Source organism: Theropithecus gelada, chromosome 9 (genome assembly GCF_003255815.1).
Source record: "Theropithecus gelada isolate Dixy chromosome 9, Tgel_1.0, whole genome shotgun sequence".
In the NCBI taxonomy this organism is placed as follows: domain Eukaryota; kingdom Metazoa; phylum Chordata; class Mammalia; order Primates; family Cercopithecidae; genus Theropithecus; species Theropithecus gelada.
The window spans coordinates 32,538,939-32,562,261 of record NC_037677.1 but is presented as its reverse complement, the minus strand read 5'-3'; the positions used below and the strand labels follow the sequence as shown (position 1 = coordinate 32,562,261).

Genomic DNA, 23,323 nt, shown 5'->3' with positions numbered 1-23,323 from the left:
AATTCAAACTCTCTGAGCTCTGGACGTAACTATTTTCATGACTATACTTTCTTAAAGACCACTGAACTCAGCTAATCTTTCCAGTGAATAGAAAAGGCCTCTAGCACGATCTTAATGAGGACTTCCTCTTTGAAAGGATTTTCCTGTTTTGTTATGTGTTTATTACTCAACAAAGTAAAGATAATCTCTCAGCTCCCAATCTGGGCATTCAATTACTCATTGTCCTCCATGTTAGGAAAAAAAAAGAAAGTAACAGTCTTTCAAGGTCTGACTGACTTTTAGTGATGAGTTAGGGAATTTTACAACCAGCTCATTCACTCAACTCTAGCTCAGATCAATAGGCAAGTCAGACTGTCTGCATATGTTGACTCTGTGAAAAGCAATATAAAAATCAATTGCTGTTTCCAAGCCACTGTCATTCTGTTTACTTACTCTATTCAGAATTTCTTCAGCAAAGATGAATTAAAGTAGTTTTAGAATCTATGACCTTCAGATCTATATGGTAAATAATCTCCCTCTACTCCTCCCCCAAGGTAAACATTCTATAGACCTGAAATTCTATCTTTCATTGACTAGTAACGCTCCTGTCTGTTCCCTAATCTAGAATGCATTCCACTAATACTCTGCGTGTGCCCTTTACATATTAGCCATCTATAAGATGATAGGAATATGAAATATAATAAATTGCAGATTCTTTCCTCTGAAGGCTCCAGTCTAGTGAAGACCACATGGTTGAAGGTTAAGAACATGGGCTTGAAGCTCATTTATGTGCGTTCAAAGTCTGGCCCCATCACTTACTGTCCATGGAACCTTGTTTTTTCATCAGCAGACAGATAATAACAGCACTGAAGATATGTAAAATGTTCAGCACATTCGGTTTCTGGCACAAAATGAGTGTTCATTAAATATAAGCTGTTATGAATATCATGTAAAGAAATAAAATAATCCTCACCCTCCTCTATCCTCTCTTGGGTTTAGGTTCCTTAAAAGAAAAAATGATAAGAAGAATTCACAGCTGTCTTTATAATCTTGGGTACAAGGAGAAGCAAGGGCGTCTGATCATCGCTCCTAGAAAAGAGGATTTCGGAGCAGAGAGATGAATTGGGGACTTTGAGTGAGGCAGATGACAGCTGACCTGGAGTTAGAGGTGTGAGGCAAAGGTTAACTGGTGTCTAAGAACAAGGCAAGGTGGCTCCAGGAAGCACAGAACAACTCTACATTGGTGGGTAAAAAGCAAGATTCCATTTAAATCCAAGAGTTTTTAAGAGCAGGCAATCCAAAAGAAACAGTATCATCCTTGAGTGGAACTGAGTAACCAGGGTGAGGAAGCTTTTTTGTGGGGTGCTAGCAATGGAGCCCTTGAACAGGGAGGGTCTGCTCTGGGGGCTGCTCAGCATTTGGAGGAGGTGGAGAGTTTACCTAAGGAACCCTTATGCACATTTGTATGCATTCATTAAAATAAAACCCTTAGGGCCCAGCGCGGTGGGGGCTCACGCCTGTAATCCCAACACTTTGGGAGGCAGGCCTAGGCGGGCGGATCATGAAGTCAGGAGATCGAGACCATCCTGGTTAACATGGTGAAACCCCATCTCTACTAAAAATACAAAAGTCTCTACAAAAAAATACATGCCGGGCATGGTGGTGGGTGCCTATAGTCCCAGCTACTCAGGAGGCTGAGGCAGGAGAATGGCTTGAAACCAGGAGGCAGAACTTGCAATGAGCCGAGATCACGCCACTGCACTCCAGCCTGGGTGAAAGAGTGAGACTCTGTCTCAAAAAATAAAATAAAATAAAATAAAATAAAACCCTTAGGTCAGAACGCTGATGACATCAATGACATGTTGTAGACTTTTAAGTTTATAGTGGTGTCTGCTGTACTCTTGATTTCTACTCATCAGCCTTTACTTTCTTTGACTTCTTCAGCAAGGTGCACGCAAATGTATTTTGCATTGTTGCTGATATCATACATGGTACATGGAATGAGGGTGGTATCCAAATGTTCAGTGTACGGCTCATCCATAATTCATGACCTGCTGACTTCTGCTCCTGGTCCTGTCCCGTGGTCTCACCTTTCTCTTTCTTCCTCATCCTGGCTCCACAGCCTTTCTCACTGAAATCTTAGCTCCCTTCTCTCCCTCCCTCCTTCCTTCCAAAACCACCTGAAGGTAGTTATAAGAATCAGAATGAACTACTCCTTTCTCCTATTTTTTTAAATCTTTTTCAAGATATCTCTGTGCAACCTTTTCTCCTTCTGTGACATCCACTTCTCCTCCCTTTATATTCTGAACGCTCAGTTCTTTGTTGCTCCTTTAAATAATTCCTACAGACTTCACAAACAAAAATTCCCATAGCCATCAAAAACATAGATGAAAGTTAATCCCAGTATACTAGAATTTCACATGAGGGGAATTTAGGGTTAAGAAGGGGTCATGGTAATCAGAATATGGCTAAGGACAAAAACAGAATGGGGAGAGAGAGAGATACCTTTATTGGAGAATAACGGAGGAGAGAATTAACTCTGCCTGGAAGGGAAATGCAGGCTTCCCAGGAGTCCATCTGAGTAGTTCCCAGGTGAATAGTGGAGTGAGGAGTTTCAGGAAGAGCAATGGCATATACAAAGCTTTTCAGTAGAAAGTAGCTCGGCAGGGCTACAGCAGCGTGCATATGTGGGAGATAAAGTTTGAAAAATGGACAGGAAGCCAAATCAAGAAGGACCTTGAAATATCATTTTAATGAACTTAGATTTTATTTACTTTTAATACTGGAGAATTATGAGAGTCTCTTAGGGAAAAGATTAACATGGTCATGTTTGCATTTTACAGGCATCTCTGTGGAGCCACGTCTGAGACCCAGAGTTGGTAAGGAGGTTAGAGTACATGTTTCTCATCCCCCTATCCCCGAGACGTATTCTCACTCTGTCACCCACGCTGGAGTGCAGTGGCATGATCTCGGCTTACTGCAACCTCTGCCTCCTGGGTTCAGGCAATTCTCCTGCCTCAGCCTCCCAAGTAGCTGGGATTGCAGGCACACACCACCATGCCTGGCTAATTTTTGTATTATTAGTAGACATGGGGTTTCACCATGTTGGCCAGGGTGGTTTCCAACTCCTGACCTCCTGATCCGCTCAACTTGGCCTCCCAAAGTGCTGGGATTACAGGCGTGAGCCACCGTGCCTGGCCTAGAGTACATTTAAAGAGAGGTGACCTGGGGAGGCTTAAGGCAATGGACAGTCAGATGAGGAGACAGTGAGAGAGATATTCAGAAAACAGGATATCCTAAAGAAATACTTGGGCAGTTAATATTTCATTAGAACTATTAAAGGGGGAAGTTGGCTGGGTGCAGTGGCTCATGCCTATAATCCCAACACTTTGGGAGGCTGAGGTGGACAGATCACTTGAGGTCGGTAGTTCAAGACCAGCCTGGCCAACATAGGTGAAACCCTGTCTTTGCTAAAACTAAAAATATTAGCTAGGTGTGGTGGCATGCGCCTGTAGTCTCAGTCGGGAGGCTGAGGCAGGAGAATCACTTGAACCCAGGAGGCGGAGGCTGCAGTGAACCATGATTGCACTACTGTACTGCAGCCTGGGCAACAGAGGGAGACTCTGTCTCAAAAAAAAAAAAAAAAAAAAAAAAAAGAACTAGGGGGAAGTTAACGAGTTAATGCAGAGGTTTCTTGCTTGGAAAATTGGAAGGAAAGAGACGTCATGAAGTGAGTAAGAGAATAATCAGGGGAAGAAGATTTTGGAGGAAAGATAGTTCAGATTTGGATGCATAGAGCTCTAAGGAACATCCACCACTCTTTGCTGCTTCACAGGCCTCACTCCCTGCAAGTGGTTTAATCATCTAAGATGGGAGTGGGGAAGACGTAGAGATGCCGTAGGGTAGAACTTTGCCACTCCAAGTGTGGTCCACGGACCCAGCACAGGCATCACTCAGGAGCTTGTCAGAAATGGAAAATCTCAGGTGCTACCACCAACCTGCTGAATTAGAATCTGCATTTTAAAAAGATCCCCCTCCCTGCCAATTATCTGTACACTCATTAAAGTGACCTAGGAGCACGAAGACACTTTCACTCATGAAGAGAGTCAAGTGGTCCCTGCCACTGCGTCTGCATTTCCATTTCTACACTTTTCTTAGATTGAGTCTCCAATTTTTAAATAATTTTCTGTTTTCTACCTCTTTGTCTTGTTTTGTTATACTTTCTGAGAAAGTATTTATCTTTTAATTTTCTAGTAATTTGTTTTAAAATGTTGCTATCATTTTAAATTTGAAAGCCCCTTTTTTGTTCTCGTTTTGTAGCTGTAACATCATCTAGTAATTTTTAGATAGTTGCTTTTTGACGTTTTCTTGTTTCCTGTATGGGCTCTGTTTTCTCTAATTTGTTTTTCTCCCATTGGTTTGCTGGTTTAGGTCTTTTATTTGATGCTAGAGGCTTTCCTCAAATACCTATGGATCCTTATATGTTCATTGACATTTAAAAATAAGACATTACAGAGTGAATGATAGGCTCTGTGTGCATGGGTGGTGTTTATAACTGGTAGGCTTTGCCACAGAGTGACTGAATGGCAAACTGACGATTTCACTGGAGAACCCCAAATGCCCATTTTTGAAGGCATTTTTCCCTGGAGACGTTCACTTTGTCCAGAAAAAAATTCTTCAGTTTTCTACCTGGACTAGTAAAGGTGGCTGGAGATTTTATACTAAGTGTACAGACTTTACTTACCCTTTTATTTTCTATTTTCTATTTTTTTCTCTAAATTCTTGAAGAGCATCTCATTACCACATTAGTATATTTCACTGCTATTTTTTATACCAAAATTCACTTTTTATTCCTACCAGCTTTATCCAAATTCCATTGTTTTAGAGCCTTAATAAGCAGTTAGTGGAGATATATGAAGTCCTTGACCATGGGGGAAATTCTAAAGAAGTAAATTTATTGACTTTCTCTGATTTACAATAAAGTCATAATGCACAAATCTGGAGAGCCAGAGTCAGGCAACATTACAAAGACAAGTGTGACAAGATGGTACAGAATACACAGTAACATGCTAAGTAAAACAGCAGGTACCAAACTAGGAAAGATGTCCAAGGTCCATTATGGGCACACTATAGAAAGTGGTTCTACTGGCCAGGCCCGGTGGCTGGTGCCTGTAATGCCAGCACTTTGGGAGGCCAAGGCGGGCCAATCATTTGAGGTCAGGAATTTGAGACCAGTCAACATGGTGAAACCTCGTCGCTACCAAAAACACAAAAAAATTAGCTGGGCATGGTGGCACATGCCTGTAGTTCCAGCTACTCAGGAGGCGAGGCTGAGGTAGGAGAATCACTTGAACCCAGGAGGTGGAGGTTGCAGCAAGCTGAGAGCCGCTGTTTAACTCCAGCCTGGGCAACAGAGCGAAACTCCACCTTTAAAAAAAAAAAAAAAAAAGAGGTGGTTCCACTTGTCCAGCAGGGTGACCTTGGAGGAAAGTGGCTGGGTAAAGGAAGAGACATTGATAGAAGGCCTTAAGTGGCAGGTTAAAGAATGTTAATTTAATCTTTTTAATAGGGGGCTGTTCTTTTATCTTGAGTGCAATAATCCTTAGGTGATATTTCTGCTAGGCCAGCTGAATTTATCTGGAGGGCTGGATCAATGTGGGAGTCATAAAAATGAAGAGAGGGTTGAGATGCAGAGGTGCGTTGGAGGATGGACAAATTGGCAAGATTCTCATACCCCAAATGCTAGCTCCCATTACATTTTATAGCTTCAATCTGGCTTTTGTGCTTTTTTTAGTCCCTTTTCATTTTCATATCAGTTTGAAACAGAACACTGTAGAATTAATCTGGTTTTCAGTCGTTAATGGAAACATTTGTGAATAGAACGATCTTTTAACCTTCATGACACTTAATTCATTCTCTTTTTCAGGGACATAACATTGCTTAAAAGATACATTTACATATGTCAGTTTTGTGATTTTCTGCAAAATTTTGGGGCAATAGAGCATTGTTCCAATTCATTCATTTTCCATGAAGGATTACATAAAATAATTATGGAAATCGATGTACATTTAAAACTATTCTTTTGCTCATTTCATGGGAAGTGCATTACCACCTAGGAAATTACCAAGTCCACTTCTGTGATGAACTGATCTTTTTGAAAGCAGTGTGGTCTTGGCTCAGGGCACATAAAGCAGGCATTTGTTCTCCATGCTCATTACTACAATGACTACAATTATCTTTGAGTAGAATGAAAAAGAATTATGAGTTAATCATTACCATTTAAATTATGGAGGTTTGGCAGAGCTTTTCCTGAGAAAGCAGATTGTTGAGAGTTTAGAGAACTTTTCCACTTTTTTCAATTTTTTTTTAAGTAATATAATCCCTTCACAAAAAATGAGAATACAATAACAAAATTCAAATCCAGAGGGAGAAATGCAACAGGGGAATAGGGCTTTGGAGGAGGAGCACAGGGGTATTCATGGCACATGTATACACACGTGTGCACACCCAGCTTCCTAATTGTAACTCAAGCAAATGTTACAGAAAACATAAAATATGCACTGAAGGGTCTTGTGTCATTGTGAGACAGGGAGTGGTTAAGGATCAGCCATAGCAGAGGAGATATGAAGTGCTAGGATTAAAGGCTCCAAAAGCTAGTAAAAAAATCAATAGAGCTTTCTCTACCTCCAACAGCTCCCAGAATGGCAACTTCAGCAACTCCACTGGATTAATCCAAGCTTGGTTTCCAAGAAGGTGTGAAGCAGTGAACCGGAGTTTACCATAAGTGAACCCTGCTGCCATCCTGTTCCAAATCAACCTAAAAAGGACAAAATGAGTTTTCTACTTGGTGACCCCTAAAATTCCCCCAAACAAGGCAGTGAAGTGAAATATTTAGGTACCATTCATACGACAATCAAAGAAAAGTGTCTGATTGCACTCAGACTTCAGCATGAATGACAGAAGAAACGTAGGTGGTAAGTAACTGCAAACAACTTATATTGGATCTGATCTTAGGAAAAGGGGAAAGTATATCTTTGTGACAATACTTTGTGTTATATTAGGGGAGGAGAGCAAGAGAGGTGAGGGTGTCACCACGGAGGAGGGAAGTAAAAAACAGTTTGGTTCTCTTCTGGGAAGAAAAAGAAAAAAAAAGGAAAAAAAAGAAAAAGAAAACAAAGTTTGGGGATACTTGGCGCTCTTCAGACTCTGCCTCTTGTACCTTTAATTGGGAAGATAGACACAGAAGCAGTACACACAGGCATCTTTATCTTGTGAGAGGAAGCTTTGCATTATGGATGTGATTTATGGTGGGAGGAGTGATTTAACAAGGCTGATGGCTTACAAAGGGGCATCATTCCCAGGGGATTTGTTAATTGAAGTGCCACATAGATCTATGGGAAGATTTAAGGTGTTGTCATCAATGGCAGAAAGGATGAGATGACCTCACTTCTGTCTTTTTCAGTGCCATTATTCTAAGATCTATAAAAAAACCTTTGTATGTTTTCTTCATAGTGACTTGGACTATATTTATTACAGAAACACTGCTAAATCAAGCTTTGTCAACAATTCCTAGACTATGTTTAGAAGAGACATAAACAATACGCTAGGAGTTATACACAATTTTGGCATTAAATATTCTTCCAGTAACACTTTTTGTTTTGAGACGGAGTCTCGCCCTGTCACCCAGGCTGGAATGCAATAGCACAATCTCAGCTCACTGTAACCTCTGCCTCCCAGGTTCAAGCGATTCTCCTGCCTCAGCCTCCTGAGTAGCTGAGATTACAGGCAAATGCCACCATGCCAGCTAATTTTTTTTTGTACCTTTAGTAGAGATAGGGTTTCATCATGTTGGCCAGGCTGGTCTCGAACTCCTGACCTCATGGTCCGTTCACCTCGACCTCCCAAAGTGCTGGGATTACAGGTGTGAGGCACTGTGCTCAGTGCTTCTTGCCTTTTTAGCTGACAGAATTATTCAAACAATCCCTCAAGCCATGAAAGAACCTACAATTCTATTATCATACTCAGCATACTGATATCTAAATCAGTTAATTGGACAATTATTTATTAGGTACCCACTATCTGTCAGCGTCTGAGCAAGGTACTGGGGATACACAAATGGGCAAGATGTAGTATCTGCCCTGGAGGAAAAAAGTCAGCAGGGAAGGAGATTATATTACACAGCATCAAGATGCAAATGAAGTAGCAACTTACAAGCTTACAATGACCAGACTCTACAGTAAAGACTTGAAATCGAGTGTTTTGAAAGAAAGAACATTTTAAATTATAAAACTAACATTATGCCACATTGATGAAAACAAAAACAACAAAAGATTACATTCAATTGAAAAATATAAACAAGAAAAATTAAAATGCTATTACCCTAACATAACTGCTATCATTATTTTATTCCAATCTATTTTTAGATGAGTAACTTCACAGTTATAATCATTAGTTATACGTTAGGTCTCTTCCTCTCATCTTTGATTATTTCACATATCACATAAGCCTAATTCCATGTAACTACCTGCTCTCCCTAATAATTGTAAAGAGCTGCATAGAGGAATATGTGTATCTATACATATATAGATATGAGAGAGACCTCTTGAAGGATAGTTTGGCTAGATACAGAATTCATAGTTGACAATGCCACCTCCTTCTGGTCCTCATGGTTTCTGATGAGACGTCTACTGTCATCCAAATTGTGTCCCCCACCCCATAGCAACGTGTCATTTTTCTCCGGCTGCATTTATTTTTATTTTTGAGACAGAGTCTCACTCTGTCACCAGGCTGCAGTGCAGTCTTGTGATCTCGGCTCACTGCAGTCTCCGCCTCCCAGGTTCAAGCCATTCTCCTGCCTCAGGCTCCCGAGTAGCTGGGACTACAAGCATGCCCGGCTAGTTTTTTTGTGTTTAGTAGAGACAAGGTTTCACCACGTTGGCCAGGATGGTCTCTGTCTCCTGACCTTGTGATCTGCCCACCTTGGCCTCCTGAGGTGCTGGGATTACAGGTGTGAGCCACCACACCCAGCTTCCAGCTGCTTTTAAGGTTTTGCCAAATTTGGGATGTTTCCAGCCATTATTTATTTGAATGCTCTTTCAGCTCCATTTTTTCCCCCTCTACTTCTGGTACCCCAAACATATAAATGTTGGTTCTTTTGTTATTGTCCCACAGGTCCCCAAGGCTCTGTTAATTTTTTTTTTTGTCAGCATATCTTTGCCCTGTCATTCAGATTAGGTAAATTCTACTGATCTGTCCTCACGTTCACTGATTTCTATCTTCTGTCATTTCCTCTCTACTACTGATCTCAAATTTAGCAAAAGATATAAATGTACAGATTCAAGAAGTTGAATGAATACCAAACAGGACATTACATTCACCTTGAAATATCTGCCACTTTGAAAGAAATTCATGCCAAGATACATCAAAATTAAATTTCTGAAAATAAAGTTAATGTAACAGACAAAATGTCCAGGAGCTAATCAAATTATCTGTTACCACAGAATGTTTTCTATTTCAGTATTGTATTTTTCAGTTACATAACTGCCATTTATTTCTATTTTTAAAAATTGGCATATAGTGCACCTACCATAATGGTTCTTTTGTTAACTTCTATTTCTTTGCTGAGCTTTTTCTATTTTTTGTTGCAAGACAATTTGTAATTACCCGTTGAAGCATTTTTATGAGAGCTGCTTAAAATCCTTGTCAAGTAATTCCAACATCTGATTTGTCTCAGTATTGTCATCTGTTGACCATCATTTCTTATTCAAGTTGTGATTTTTCTGGTTCTTGGTATGACAGGCTTTTTTACCTCGTATCCTGAACATTTTGCCTGTTATTTTAATATTTTATTTTTAGTGGGCAGTCACTCCATTTATGTTTAGCATGCAAGCCCTGGCTTAGTTTTTGTGGGCTATGACTCCAATGGTAATTTAGTTTTTAAAGCCTTTGCAGTGTTATTTTGGTCTGCTTGGTTTATCTGGTGCTGCTGGGGCTCCCGAATGGTCCTTCATGATGCTACTTTAGGGAAAGAAGGATTTTCCCCCAAGCCGGGTCCCATGGTACCTCTGGGAGAAGGGAGTCTCTGGCTCAGGGTAACAAAAAATCTTCCTGGGTTAGATGCTTTTGGCCAGAGGCCCCTGGGTGCTCATCTCTCAGCACAATATACTAGTCTCAGGTCTAGATGTTTGTCAGTGGGGTTCCTGATATATCCCCCGTGCTGGTAGAGCCAGACTCATCTGGTATTACTGACTAGACTTCAGTTCCCTCTTCTGCAGGAATGAGCCTCTCTGGGCTGCCTTCTGTTGTTTGGTTGTAGGTCGGGAAACACCAAGCCTGGGTAACCTTCCTCTGTTGGGTGAGGGGTCAGATGTCTTGGAACCATGTTGTTCCTCTAGTCTTGGGGTCCCTCGCCAGTGTGTCTTCCTGTTCCCGCCTTTCAGAATTCTCCTTCTGATTCCTCTTGCATTATTTTATAATTATACTTACCCAGAGTTTATAACTGTACTTTTCAGGGAGAAGCAGGGAGAAATAAATCTACACTCTCTTGTCAAGACCAGAAGTCAGAATACAGTATTTCAAAAAATTTTATTTGCACTACTTTCCAAAAGCCAAAAGCCTACCCCAGAATTATTTTTAAATCTTGTCTTCCGGACTTGAGTAACTTTGGCTGTTCCTCTGGGCACAGAAGAAGTGGCAGTAACAGACAAATTAAATAGTTTTAAAGAGAACAACTTAAAGACACTGTTTGAACTCCGCAGTGTGATGCTTTCTATGTAGCTTCAATACCGATTCCAGTATGGTTCCTATATTCACTCATTCAACAAATATTTATTGAGTGCTTACTACGTGCCAGTACTGTTTTAAGTCACTGGGGGAAAAAATGTCTTAACAATCTCTGCCCTTGTGGACATTTACATTCTGTAAAACATGAAACATTTTCCATTTTTAAAACCCAGATCTAACAACTATTCAGTTTATTGTCTATTCATTCATAGGATCGGCTCTCAAATATGAAACTCAACTCATTTCTACTACACAAGGAGTATCGCATTCCATTAGGTGTTTTCAATCATTTTTCCATATGTGAAATTTAACTGGACTTGTGTAAGGAACCAGCTAAGTGAGTAAAATAGCAAATATTTTAGTAAAAACGACATTCATGCTAGATTAAATTTAGAAGGCTCAAATCTGTTAAATGTTGACATGTTTAACCAACCACACAAATATGATTGCAAATATATGTGTGGGTGTTCTTAAATCTCAGTGACTTTTTATAAGATTTCCTAAAAATAGATGATGGTTCAGAGAAGGCCTGCCTTAGGAAGGCTGTTTTAACAGAAGCTGACCAATGGAATGCAGAGTGAGAAGGAAGGTGAAGACGATCTTTGGTTATGAGGCTTGAACTTGGAAGATTTGGAGACTAACCGTACCATAAATATTAAAGTGGAACTGACTATAGAATGGAGAGTGCTGAGGCTGCAAACATGCTAAATTTGATGCAAATTTGATACAACTTGAATAGCAAGATATCCAAGTTAAAAATGTACCAGCATGAAGATTCTAGAATAGGGCTTAGGAAAACAGCAGATTTAGAGTCATCTGGGTGTCACTGGCAAAATGGCTGAAGTTGTAGGAAAGGGTGAGCATCTCTGAGAAAAGTGTCTTGAAAAGTGAAGGGTAGAAAGAGACCTGAGGATTGAATCTTCAGATAAGTCAGCTCCAAGCCTCTGCTCTTCTCTTTCTCTCTCTTTCACTCTCATCCTCTGACCCTCTAGGTGATCTCATCTGATTATAGTGCTAATTTAGCTAAACAAACATGTTCTCTGTGTACACTCTTATAATTTCAATCTGTCCTGATAAAAACAGAAATCAAAATGCAAACAAAATACACAGCAAATATTTGAAGTAAACACTGAAGCCATGCTTAGGTACAAGCAAAGAAGTGAAAAACCCTAGGGTTATTCAGAGGAGAGTTCTTCTATGGGAGAACTCAATTCCTATCTTCTAGTTTTTGTGAAAATTTCCAGTCTCATATTTATAGGAAAAATGAGATTTTGGAAGCTTTAGGAGTCAAGTGTGGTGTAATTGAGGGAGACTTCAGTAAGTGCTGGATGTGGCGGAAAGCAAGACTCAGAATCTATGGTAAATATAAAGCCAATTTATATGAGAACTTGGGGAATACAAAGCCAAAACAGCTCGTTGCACATGCTCATATTTGTTGAACAACTTTATTTAAAAAGAAAGAAATTCACAAGCTAAGACACGAATGGTGATGGAGTTTGGATCTTGATTGTGTAAGATTTTGAAGAGCATGAGTACCTTAAAATGTTCCTAGACAGTCTAAAGAAGGAAACGGAAGATAGAAACAACAACAAAAAAGACTTTTTTTTTTTTTTTAAACTGAAGCTTTAAAATTTTACCATCAAAGACAAGAAATAGTGAAAGGGAAAATGATGCAGACAGGTTGACTCATGCAAACTGAAACCAAAGAACATGTGCAAGATGCTTAATACCTTTTTAAAAAACATGCAAAGGGAGGCTGGGCACGGTGGCTCATGCCTGTAATACCCAGCACTTTGGGAAGCCAAGGTGGGTGGATTAACTTGAGGTCAGGTGTTTGAGACCAGCCTGGCCAACATGGTGAAACCTCATCTCTACTAATACAAAAATTAGCTAGGTGTGGTGGCACGCGCCTGTAATCCCAGCTACTAAGGAGGCTGAGGCAGGAAAATCACTTTAACCCAGGAGGGGGAGGTTGCAGTGAGCTGAGATCACACCACTGCACTCCAGCCTGGGCAACAGAGCGAGACTCCATCTCAAAAAAAAAAAAGGGGGAAACTCTCAAATGAAAGGCATAACTAGACATCTCAGTGGGTGTGATGGAGGACCAGAAAAGTGCTTGCTAAGAAGTTGATATGATAGTTGTATATAGCACATTTGAATGGTAGATGGGAGAGATTAACTAGTAGACAGAGGTCCAAAGGCCACGTCTTTAAAAATTATATCTCAGTGCAATCACAGGCTACAAGAAAACTGCTGACACTATATGACCCTCACTCAATTTCAAAGTCCAAAGCTATTAGTAAGTCAGTGTCATAACTGGTGGCCTAAAAGAGTCAGAATTTCAAGCCGAAGGCCAAACTATGACAAGGTAACCTTCTGCTCATAACATAAGCAATTCAGGAAAACTCACTTTAATCTCTTTGTCTATGTGGGATTAAAACTTGGTCCTTATTGTGTTATCTTGGCTTATTTAGAAACCTCTTGTTTCTAAACTCTTATTAAAGCAAAAGAGCAACCACAGTGACTTTGGTTTGGATGCGGATACAGTTGGCCTGCAGAATGCATCCTTTAGTAGGTGCTTGATGTTAGATGAAATGTGGTTGCTTCTTTGTTCCGTTCTGCTATAGCTAAAATTAAATCAGTTTTATTTATCTTTGGTTCATTTCTCTCTCCTCAGAAGTCTCCAACTTAATCACTCTAGACCTGAACTAGGTTGACATGGGAGCAAAACCCAGATGGTGATTTCTGCTGAGGAATTCCACCCCTACCAATGCGTTGAATTGCCTGCACTCACCTCTAACTCCATCCAACTTTACATCCCACATGGTAGCAAAACAGCTTTTCAGGGCAACTTAAAAGCCTCTCTACTAAATAACTTTACCTCTTTGAAAAGTTGGATCATTTCAAGCAACAGTTTACCCTCAAATTTCTAAAAAAGTGCTGCACGGACCCTCACTGTTCACAATTTCAACTACCATTTTTGCCTCTGTAGAAGGCTCTACTTTTTGAGGAAGAAAAGTTGGCTGAAGGTTGGAGGTATTTTCTCACCTTTCCAGGCACAGGGCAGTGCCCGTGGTGCAGGTCTGATTTAATAGCCAGAACACCATGTCCAGGGTCCTCTATGAAGGTGATGCTGTCATTCCTCTTTCTTGCCTGCCACTGAGGATTGTCAGGCTCTGACCCCTCCTACAATGACTACCCACCTCTTCAAAATCATTTTCTAATTATGACTCATTTTGTTTACATTAAATGATCTGATCATCTTTTAGAATTAGTTTTGGATCCTGAAGACATACTAAAAATATGAAGCAGGGTAATAAATACCTTAGAATTATCTGGTAAGCCATTTAAAAGAGCAGGAATGATGGGAAAAGGGGAATGAAAAATCAGTTTACTGTTAGGTATGGTGAAGATTGAATTACACATTATTCTTTTGAAAATGAGAAGCTATGTTTTCCAATATCTGAATAAACGTACAAGTCCAAAGATCAGGAAAAAGAATTTCCAGTGCAAATTTTATATATAGCATTATTACCAAAAGCATATAGCAGATATTCCATAAAATAACATTTTCCAAATTAATTATGCATACATATACATCTGCTAATTGAATGACACTGGTAGATACATCTTCATTAAGATGTGAGTTTTATGCTTGTTACTGTATATTTTTAATTATGAATTAAGGGCAAGAATCACCGTCTTCTGTGAATACATTTCCATAATTTAAAAATTCCACAAAGCAGGCTGGGCGCGATGGCTCACGTCTGTAATCCCAGCACTTTGGGAGGCCGAGGTGGGCGGATCACAAGGTCAGGAGATCGAGACCACGGTGAAACCCCGTCTCTACTAAAAATACAAAAAAATTAGCCGGGCACGGTGGCGGGCGCCTGTAGTCCCAGCTACTTGGGAGGCTGAGGCAGGAGAATGGCGTGAACCTGGGAGGCGGAGCTTGCAGTGAGCTGAGATCCGGCCACTGCACTCCAGCCTGGGCGACAGAGCAAGACTCCATCTCAAAAAAAAAAAAAAAAAAAATTCCACAAAGCTACCTTCTGTCTTCCAGTTTGTAAGCAAATGTCTCTACAGGCCTTTCAAGTGTTTATAGTTGGTGAACAGTAACTTGACACTTATTTTGCATAATGTTGCTCAACCGAATGTAGGATACTATAATTATAGCATAATTATTCATAGAGTTACAGTAAAACTCTAAACCATTTTATTTAGAATCTTTCAGCAGTGAAGAGAACCTACATGAAAGTGTGCCAAAATAATTTCCGATTGTTTACTGAAATTTATGAGACTTGTAATAGGCTCTGTCTTTGAACACATATGAAAAATGTAGATAGTGATAGTTTCTGTATATGGGCTGGCTTATAGCTTCCCTATATTCATATTTATCTATGAGTTCTGAAAAATTGGTAATAGAGTATGATTTTTTTCAATTGCAGTAAAATATACATAATATAAAATTTATCATTTTAACTATTTTTAAATATACAGTTGCAGTGGCATTAAGTATTCACATTGTTGTGCAATCATCCTCCTCATCCACCTCCAAAACTTTCTCATCACCCCAAACAGAAACTTTGTACCCAGTAAGCACTAACTACCCATTCTCCCTTCCCACAGAGTGGCTTATTTCACTTCGCATAAGGTACTCAAGGTTCATCTGTGTCACCGCATATGTCAGAATTTCCTTCCTGTTGAAGGTTGGTACCATTCCACTGCATGCACGGAACACATTTCATGCAACCATTCAAGGGTGAATGGGATGACACTTGGGCTGCTTCTACCTTTTGGCTACTGTGAATAATGGTGTTATAAACACTGGTGTACAAATATCTGTTCAAGTCTCTGCTTTCAATTCTTTTGGGTCTATAGCCAGAGGTGGAATCGCTGAATCATACGGTAATTCTATGTTGAGTTTTTTTTTTTTTTTTTTTTTTTTTTTTTTTTTTTTTTTTTTGAGACGGAGTCTCGCTCTGTCGCCCAGGCTGGAGTGCTGTGGCCGGATCTCAGCTCACTGCAAGCTCCGCCTCCCGGGTTTACGCCATTCTCCTGCCTCAGCCTCCGGAGTAGCTGGGACCACAGGCGCCTGCCACCTCGCCCGGCTAGTTTTTTGTATTTTTTAGTAGAGACGGGGTTTCACCGTGTTAGCCAGGATGGTCTCGATCTCCTGACCTTGTGATCCGCCCGTCTCAGCCTCCCAAAGTGCTGGGATTACAGGCTTGAGCCACCGCGCCCGGCTTCTATGTTGAGTTTTGTGACAAACCTCCATACTGTTTTCCAACAGCAGCTGAATCATTTTACGTTCCCACAAGCAATGCACAAACTTCCAATTTATCCACCTCAAAATAGTTGATTTTTAAGAAGAAAAATTTGAATTAAAATCTTGTAATACGATTTCTGGACTTGTTTCTTTTCATCTCTCTTCTCTTTGTCACTTGCTTTTATCACAAACCACAGAATTTATGATACAAGACTTAGTTTGATTAGAAACCCTAATTCCAAGAGGTCTACTGAGGAAGAGAGACAGAGAAAGTTAAAAGTCATAAAAGTTAATTCAGAGTGTATGTTGCCACAATAAGGAACAATTGGGGGAAGGGCAGTAGTGTCATATGGCATGGGATCAGAGGGCAGCTTCCTCCCTGAAATCTTAATGCCATGCTACATTCCTCAGCGTGCAAAGGGAAATTCAACTCAGAAGCTGAGAAGACAAAAACAAGATTTGATAATAGCAAACTAAAGGAAAGTACATACAAAATGAAGAAGGAAAAATGAGTTTTGTCCTTCAGACAGAGACTGAGGAAAATGTAGATAATGTGCACCAACAGTTTCTGTACCGCTTGATGGAGAGATAATCAAATATTTAGGATTGTTTTTCCTGACATAATCTTCAGACTGCTGTATAAATTGAATAATGATAATTTGGTTTACATATCATATGCATTTGTTTAGATGAAATAAAGAAGTGTTTACAGGATTGGAAATTAAATAAAACATTCAATGGGCTAGAATTAGAATCATTATTTTAAAATTAGAAATAAAAAACTTCTTTAATTAACATAAAAATATGCCTGTTATGACACTGCACAAGATACTCACGTAGACACTAAAATTCTAGCGCTCCTTGATTTGTTTATGAAATCATTTTAAAAAGAATATTTCACATATATATTTACCAGTTTCATATGCAAATATACTGTCCATAAAGCATACCAATAGTTTGTATTTTATAAAATACAGTAATATAAATTTGAAGAAACAAGTGGATTTTTTTATAAAATCCAAATTTCTTATTAAAGACAGATTGAAATAATTTAGCTAAATTCCACCAGAATTAGTCCAAAATAGAATTTCAGAATTACTCTCCAAAAATGAAGGAATGTCATATGACCATCTTTCACAGTTATTTCGAAATTATTCACATAGGATTTTGATTAGTTTAGCTACTACATGCACGTTGAGACTATTTCCAAGTAGGCGATAACGCTGTTTCACTGTTATGTTCTCAGGAAATCCTAGAAAAGACAAAGAACAATTTAAAGAAATCATTTGTAATCACAATTTCCAGAGATGAAAGGATGTATCCTTTAGTAAGGGCACAGCGGTCATTTCATAAATAAATCACTAAGGTCTCCATGAAGTTTTATTAACAAAAGAGAATTTGGAGCCAAAAATATTCTATAACATTATACTGCCTACACAGTGAGATAGCAACATATCACATTATGTGTTATGCTCAGCACACACACACGTACACATAAAATATCCACAGAACTCAGAGAAATCCACGTATTAGTGCACTTTTAAAAAAAGCTATGGCTGCCATTATTTCACAGTTCTTTCTTTGATTTAATAATCATTTTATGGATATAATTTGCATAGCATAAAAATCACCCACTTAAAGTGTACGATTAAGAGGTTGTTAGTATAGTCACTGAGTTTTTCAAACATCTCCATTGTCTAATTCCAGAATATTTTCATTACTTCAAAAAAATATTTAGTACCTATTAGCAGTCACTCCCTATTACCTCCATGCCCCCAACCATTAATCTACTTTCTGTTTCATATGAATTGAGCCTTAAAATATGTTGTCTTTTGTGTCTGGTTTCTTTCACTGAACATTTTTTTTTTTTTTTTTTTTTGAGACGGAGTCTCGCTCTGTCACCCAGGCTGGAGTGCAGTGGCCGGATCTCAGCTCACTGCAAGCTCCGCCTCCTGGGTTTACGCCATTCTCCTGCCTCAGCCTCCCGAGTAGCTGGGACTACAGGCGCCCGCCACCACGTCCGGCTAGTTTTTTGTATTTTTTAATAGAGACGGGGTTTCACTGGGTTAGCCAGGATGGTCTCGATCTCCTAACCTCGTGATCCGCCCGTCTCGGCCTCCCAAAGTGCTGGGATTACAGGCTTGAGCCACCGCGCCCGGCCTCACTGAACATGTTTTAAAGGTTCATTCATGTCATAGCATGTACTAACACCTCATTCCTTGTTGTGGGTGAATAATATTCTATTGTATAGATTTACCACATTTTATTTTTTCATTCATTCATTCAAAGACATTTCCATTGTTTCTACTTTTTTGGCTGTTGAGAATAATGCTGTTATGAACATTCACGTATGTTTTTGTATAGACATATATTTTCAATTCTCTTGGATATATACATAGGGGTGAAACTGCTGGGTCACACAGTAAGTCTATGTTTAATGTTTGAGGAACGGTTAGACTGTTCTTCAAAGCAGCTGCACCATTTTACATTCACATCCAGCAGTGATGAGGGTTCCAATATCTCCACATCTTCATCAGTACTATTATTGTTTGTCTTTTCTATTTTAGCCATCCTAATGAGTATGAAATAATATCATATTGTGATTTGATTTACATTTCCCTAATAACTAAGTAACATATTTTTAATGTGCTTATTGGCCATTTATCTATCCTTTTTGGAGAAATATTGACTCAAATCCTTGCCCATTTTAAAATTGGATTTCTCTTTTTATAATTGTTGAATTGTAAGAGTCCTTTACGTATTCTGGATACGAGTCCCCCACGGTTGTTTTTACACTCTGCTTCCACAAATTGCCTTTCTCATGTTGGACTTCCATTTGCTACACTCCTTTCTTAAAACAAAAAGGCCCATGGATCCCTCATACGCTGGAAGAAGGCTTTGCAAATATCAGCATGAAAGACTGTCCATGTACAAGAGTGTGCACTATAATGTTAGTTATAATGTCAGGATTTCACATTCAGCATACTCTGGCAAAGCAAAGAAATAAAGGAAAAATAACTTAGGAAAATTTTTTTAAAAATTAGGAGTATTAAGAATAGTGAAATTTCGGCCAGGCTTGGTGGCTCACACCTGTAATCCCAGCACTTTGGGAGGCCGAGGCGGGCAGATCATGAGGTCAAGAGATCGAGACCATCCTGGCGAACACGGTGAAACCCCGTCTCTGCTAAAAATACAAAAAATTAGCTGGGCGTGGTGGTGGTGGGCGCCTGTAGTCCCAGCTACTCGGGAGGCTGAGGCAGGAGAATGGCGTGAACCTGGGAGGTGGAGCTGGCAGTGAGCCAAGATCACGCCACTCTCTAACCTGGGTAACAGAGCAAGACTTCGTCTCAAAAAAAAAAAAAAAGAAAAAAGAATAGCAAAATTTCATATACTTGTGAGGACAGGAAGGTAGAATTAGTTACAATAAAATTGCTTCATCGACGCTTGACATTTTATTAACTGCAATAAAATAACAGCAATTACTGTTGCAATTAAACATGATCATAAAGTTTCTATTCTAAAGATAATATCTTAGGTAAGCACATTACTTATCTAAACTTACTTACTTCAAAGTAGCCAAAGGTATAAATGTACCTACAAACAGGCTTTTAGACTATCCCAGAGACGACCTTTTGCAATATTACAATTACATCAGAAGGAAAGAAAGGTTTGAAAACAAACAAGTAAGATTTGTACAAATTATATCTATGTGTGTGTGCGTGTGTATGTGTCTGCATCAGTGCATATTTCTTTAAATCTAAACTGTTAGGTTGGCACAAAGGTAATTGCACTTTTTGCCACCGAAAGTAATGGCAAATTACTTTTGCACCAACCTAACAACTTGTGGAAAACATGACATAATTTTTTAAGTTAAAAGACAACTTTTTAAAAACTTAGATACATTAAAAATAACAATAATAATCCCCAAAAACAAAGAAATATAGAATGGACAAGGTCAAGATATCAGCTTTCACCCATAAGGGCAGGTTAGTGTTTTTCTTCAAAAGCCTACTACTGCAGAACACACACCACCAGGTGTCACAGAACCAGGACAGAGCGTTCATTGCAGATCCATCATTGCCAGTAGACAAACAGCTCAAACAATGCCCATTTTTGGACCCAGAGTCAATAATGTTGGAAACACACATCAGGGACAGTTGTGTCATGGTGCTGCTCAGTGGTGACATCAGGGTAAGCTCAACTCCACAAACATACCATGTATTTCAAAAGGAGGTTCAGTAACTTCAAAGGCTGTTTTTCTAAGTGCTACACATGTAATTCAGAGAGTTTTGAAAAATTCTATTTTACCCACTTAAAATTTTAAAACAAGGAGAAAAATATTTATGAAATAAATATTACAAAAGTAAATAAATGGCTCATTCTAAAAATGAAATCTAAAACAAATTTTACATTATGTCTCAGATATTATATAAGAATTCTGTATACATTAACTCATATAACTATCACAATAACCCTATGAAGTAGGAGTTATGATTATCCTCATTTTACAGACAAGTAAACTAAAGAAGGGAACGGTTAAGGTGGGGCTGGGATATGAAATCACTCAGTCTGACTCTGGGCTCTGTACTCCTTAGCAAGGTTCAGTATTACCAAAGTGACTACGGCCCTTTGAAAACAAAAAAGCACTGGAATAAAGCTGAGGAATTCGTTTTAATTAGATAGTTAATCTCTTTTCTCTCTTCAACAGTATGTCTAATTGCTTATCTGAAAAAAAGGGAAAAAAAAATAGTAGCTAGGAAAGCAGACTAGGAATGAGAATTCTTGAGTCTAATTCTCAGGTCTTTATTTGTTTTGTAATGCTCTCACTCATTTTGTGACATAAACTACGACAAGGAAAGTTTGTGTTTCTCTTAAACAACACTCCCCAGGATATTTGGGACAAAAATGAGATCACCAAGAAAGAGGCAGGGAGTACAAAATAAACCTGGTTGCTGCGACTACGCTCAGAGAACCAATTACCAAGAGGGTAGTCAAATTACATTGGCAGTTTGTTCCCTATGTACAAAACAGTTGTGTTCCAAAACCTCAGCTTAAATCCCTTATTTAGAATTTGAAACATGATCTATTAAACCTGTTATTTATTTGAGGAATAGTGCCATATTAATATTATAAAAGTATTGGACTTAACAAAGTTTGACTTTTCTGCATTCGAACTCTCAATCAGAGTCCTCAAAAGCACACTTCCTCCTTCTCTAGCCAGGGAAGCATGCTAGGGAGGTCAATCTTTCTCCCAGTCCATCAGCCAGGTACTGGGAGCATGCCCACCCCAGGCCTGAGAAACCCACAGCCTCCTTAGAGCTGAGAGCACTGGCCCTGGTGGTGGGATCAGGGAGATGGGCTGGGGCATCTCTGAGAAGGCCAAAGCAGTGTGTACAACCTCTTCAGAGCACCAATCCCTGGACTTCCTGGACTGCCAGTGAAGTTAGGTCTTTGACTTTCTGACTCTACAACTAAATCTTCCCATTTGTTCTTGAGATTCCTTGCTGTAGATCCCCAAACTTTCAATTCTGTGTCAATTCATCTCCTGTGTCAATTTCATCTTCTGAGTCCCCCTTTCGTTCCATTATCAAAGCTCCTTCCTAGACAGCCTCTCCACCTCCTCTTTCTCCACCTACCCCTTGTAGGGAAGGATAGAGCCACACAGCTGACACAGGTGTATCTGAGGAGAATAAATACCAATACATCCCCCACCCTTCCAAAATAATCCCTCAACTGCCTTTTAATTTTTTTAAAAAGGTGATCGAAAGCATTCTTTCACAAGCTCTACTGTGGGGTGATTAGGAGAGAACCTCTGAAAAAGAAAATAAGCTGGAAAGGGGATGCTATGCACAGCCATCTGTGGAAAGAGGTGAGGAGTTGCCAATGTGACCCTTCTAGCCATGCCAACCTCTGTGGCCCACTAGTGGAGCTAGTGAGAGGGAGAATGAATCAGGAAATAACCGAATGAGGCAGTCATGAGGGGAAAGAGGGCAGAAAGATGCCATAAAGGCATGATCAGGAAAGGAAAGAGGTTTCTTGAGCCCGTTTGTTGAGGCAAGTCCTAGACACACAAGTCCCTAAAGATTTTTGAGAGTTTTAATACATGAAAGCTGAATTCTGCATGTATCCCACATACCGAACTCTGGAGGAAATCCAAGGAGATTTGCTATTTCTTTAGGAGTGAAATATCGCAGTTTAAGCATTAATAGCTTTGTTATCTGTTCTTCTTGTGACAACTTGGTAAGGGATTTGTAGATATTCTCAATCTGTAAGAAAATACCCAAGATAACTAAAAAAGTAATGTGCAATTGGATTTAAGATCTTCTGCTGTGAGACAGTTTAAACTCGATGGACATACAGTCTGCTCTAACACACAGCGGCAAAGTGCACAGGGCAAATTGGCTCTGTGCAATAGACTACATACTGGCTCGATAAGGGCAATGTAAACTTTGAAAAGAAAAAAAGGTTAACATTCAACAGATCAGGATATTTTTCAGGGTGTCTGTCATTTTTGAGCCCTTAAAATAAAATCATAAGAGTATAAACAATAAATGACAATATAAAAGAAATATAGTGAAAAATGCAAAAGAAGCTTGACAAAACAACCAAGTCGATTTTACAATAAAACAGGAGAATCATTAAAACTTTCATTTTTATACTTGGTTTCATCAAGATACTTCCTTAAAATGATTAAATACATTAAGCAAATATAATTTCTTCAATCCAGACATTCATTTGCCTATAACAGAATTTTTACCATGGGTAAATTTTATTAGTTAAAAGTTTGAATCAGTATAAAAGATAATGTGATCTCACTTTAAAAGTATTCAAAAAAATATAAAACTTGCTATATATTAGACTTGTATTCAACCATGACAACATGAAAAGTTAACAACTAAAGTATTCATAAAGCACATTGCTAAGATTTTTTTTTTCCTTAAAAGGAAGTTTATAGTGTGTACTGCAAAGGAGGGCTCCAATATTAAGATGTTTGTACAACATTTTACAGAACATTAACTATTGTAGGCTGAATTTCAACTTACTATTTATGGAATAAAAGAAAAGCAGAAGGTAAAAATAAGAAAAAGAAAAACATAAAACATTCCTTGTGCATATACTCATGTAGAGCAACAAGAAAAAGATTTATTCAACAGTAATAAAATATATATATGAATATCCATATGAATGAATAAAATATATATTGATGGCCAGTTGGATGCATAAAATTATTTTAATGTTCTCAAAGTATTATACAATTTTAGTTAAAAGTTTTAAAGTGTTTTAGTTTTAAAA

The 23,323-nt window shown here is 38.9% G+C and overlaps 1 protein-coding gene across 7 annotated transcripts in view; it reads right to left on the bottom strand.

Moving 5' to 3' along the window:
* Positions 1-16,255: 16,255 nt before the first annotated feature.
* The window catches only part of TRDMT1 (tRNA aspartic acid methyltransferase 1), a 56,349-nt gene continuing 49,281 nt past the window's right edge, over positions 16,256-23,323 (bottom strand). For 4 of the 7 annotated variants that reach the window (XM_025396786.1, XM_025396789.1, XM_025396790.1 and 1 more), the window contains 2 exons: positions 22,167-22,296; positions 16,971-17,282 (listed from right to left, as the gene is read on the bottom strand). In XM_025396786.1, the coding sequence (XP_025252571.1) occupies positions 17,182-17,282; positions 22,167-22,296 (231 nt within the window). In that variant the 3' untranslated portion in view covers positions 16,971-17,181. Of the gene's footprint in view, positions 17,283-19,471; positions 20,756-22,166; positions 22,297-23,323 lie in introns of those variants that run through there. The other 3 variants (XM_025396787.1, XM_025396791.1, XM_025396788.1) reach the window with 2 other exon arrangements.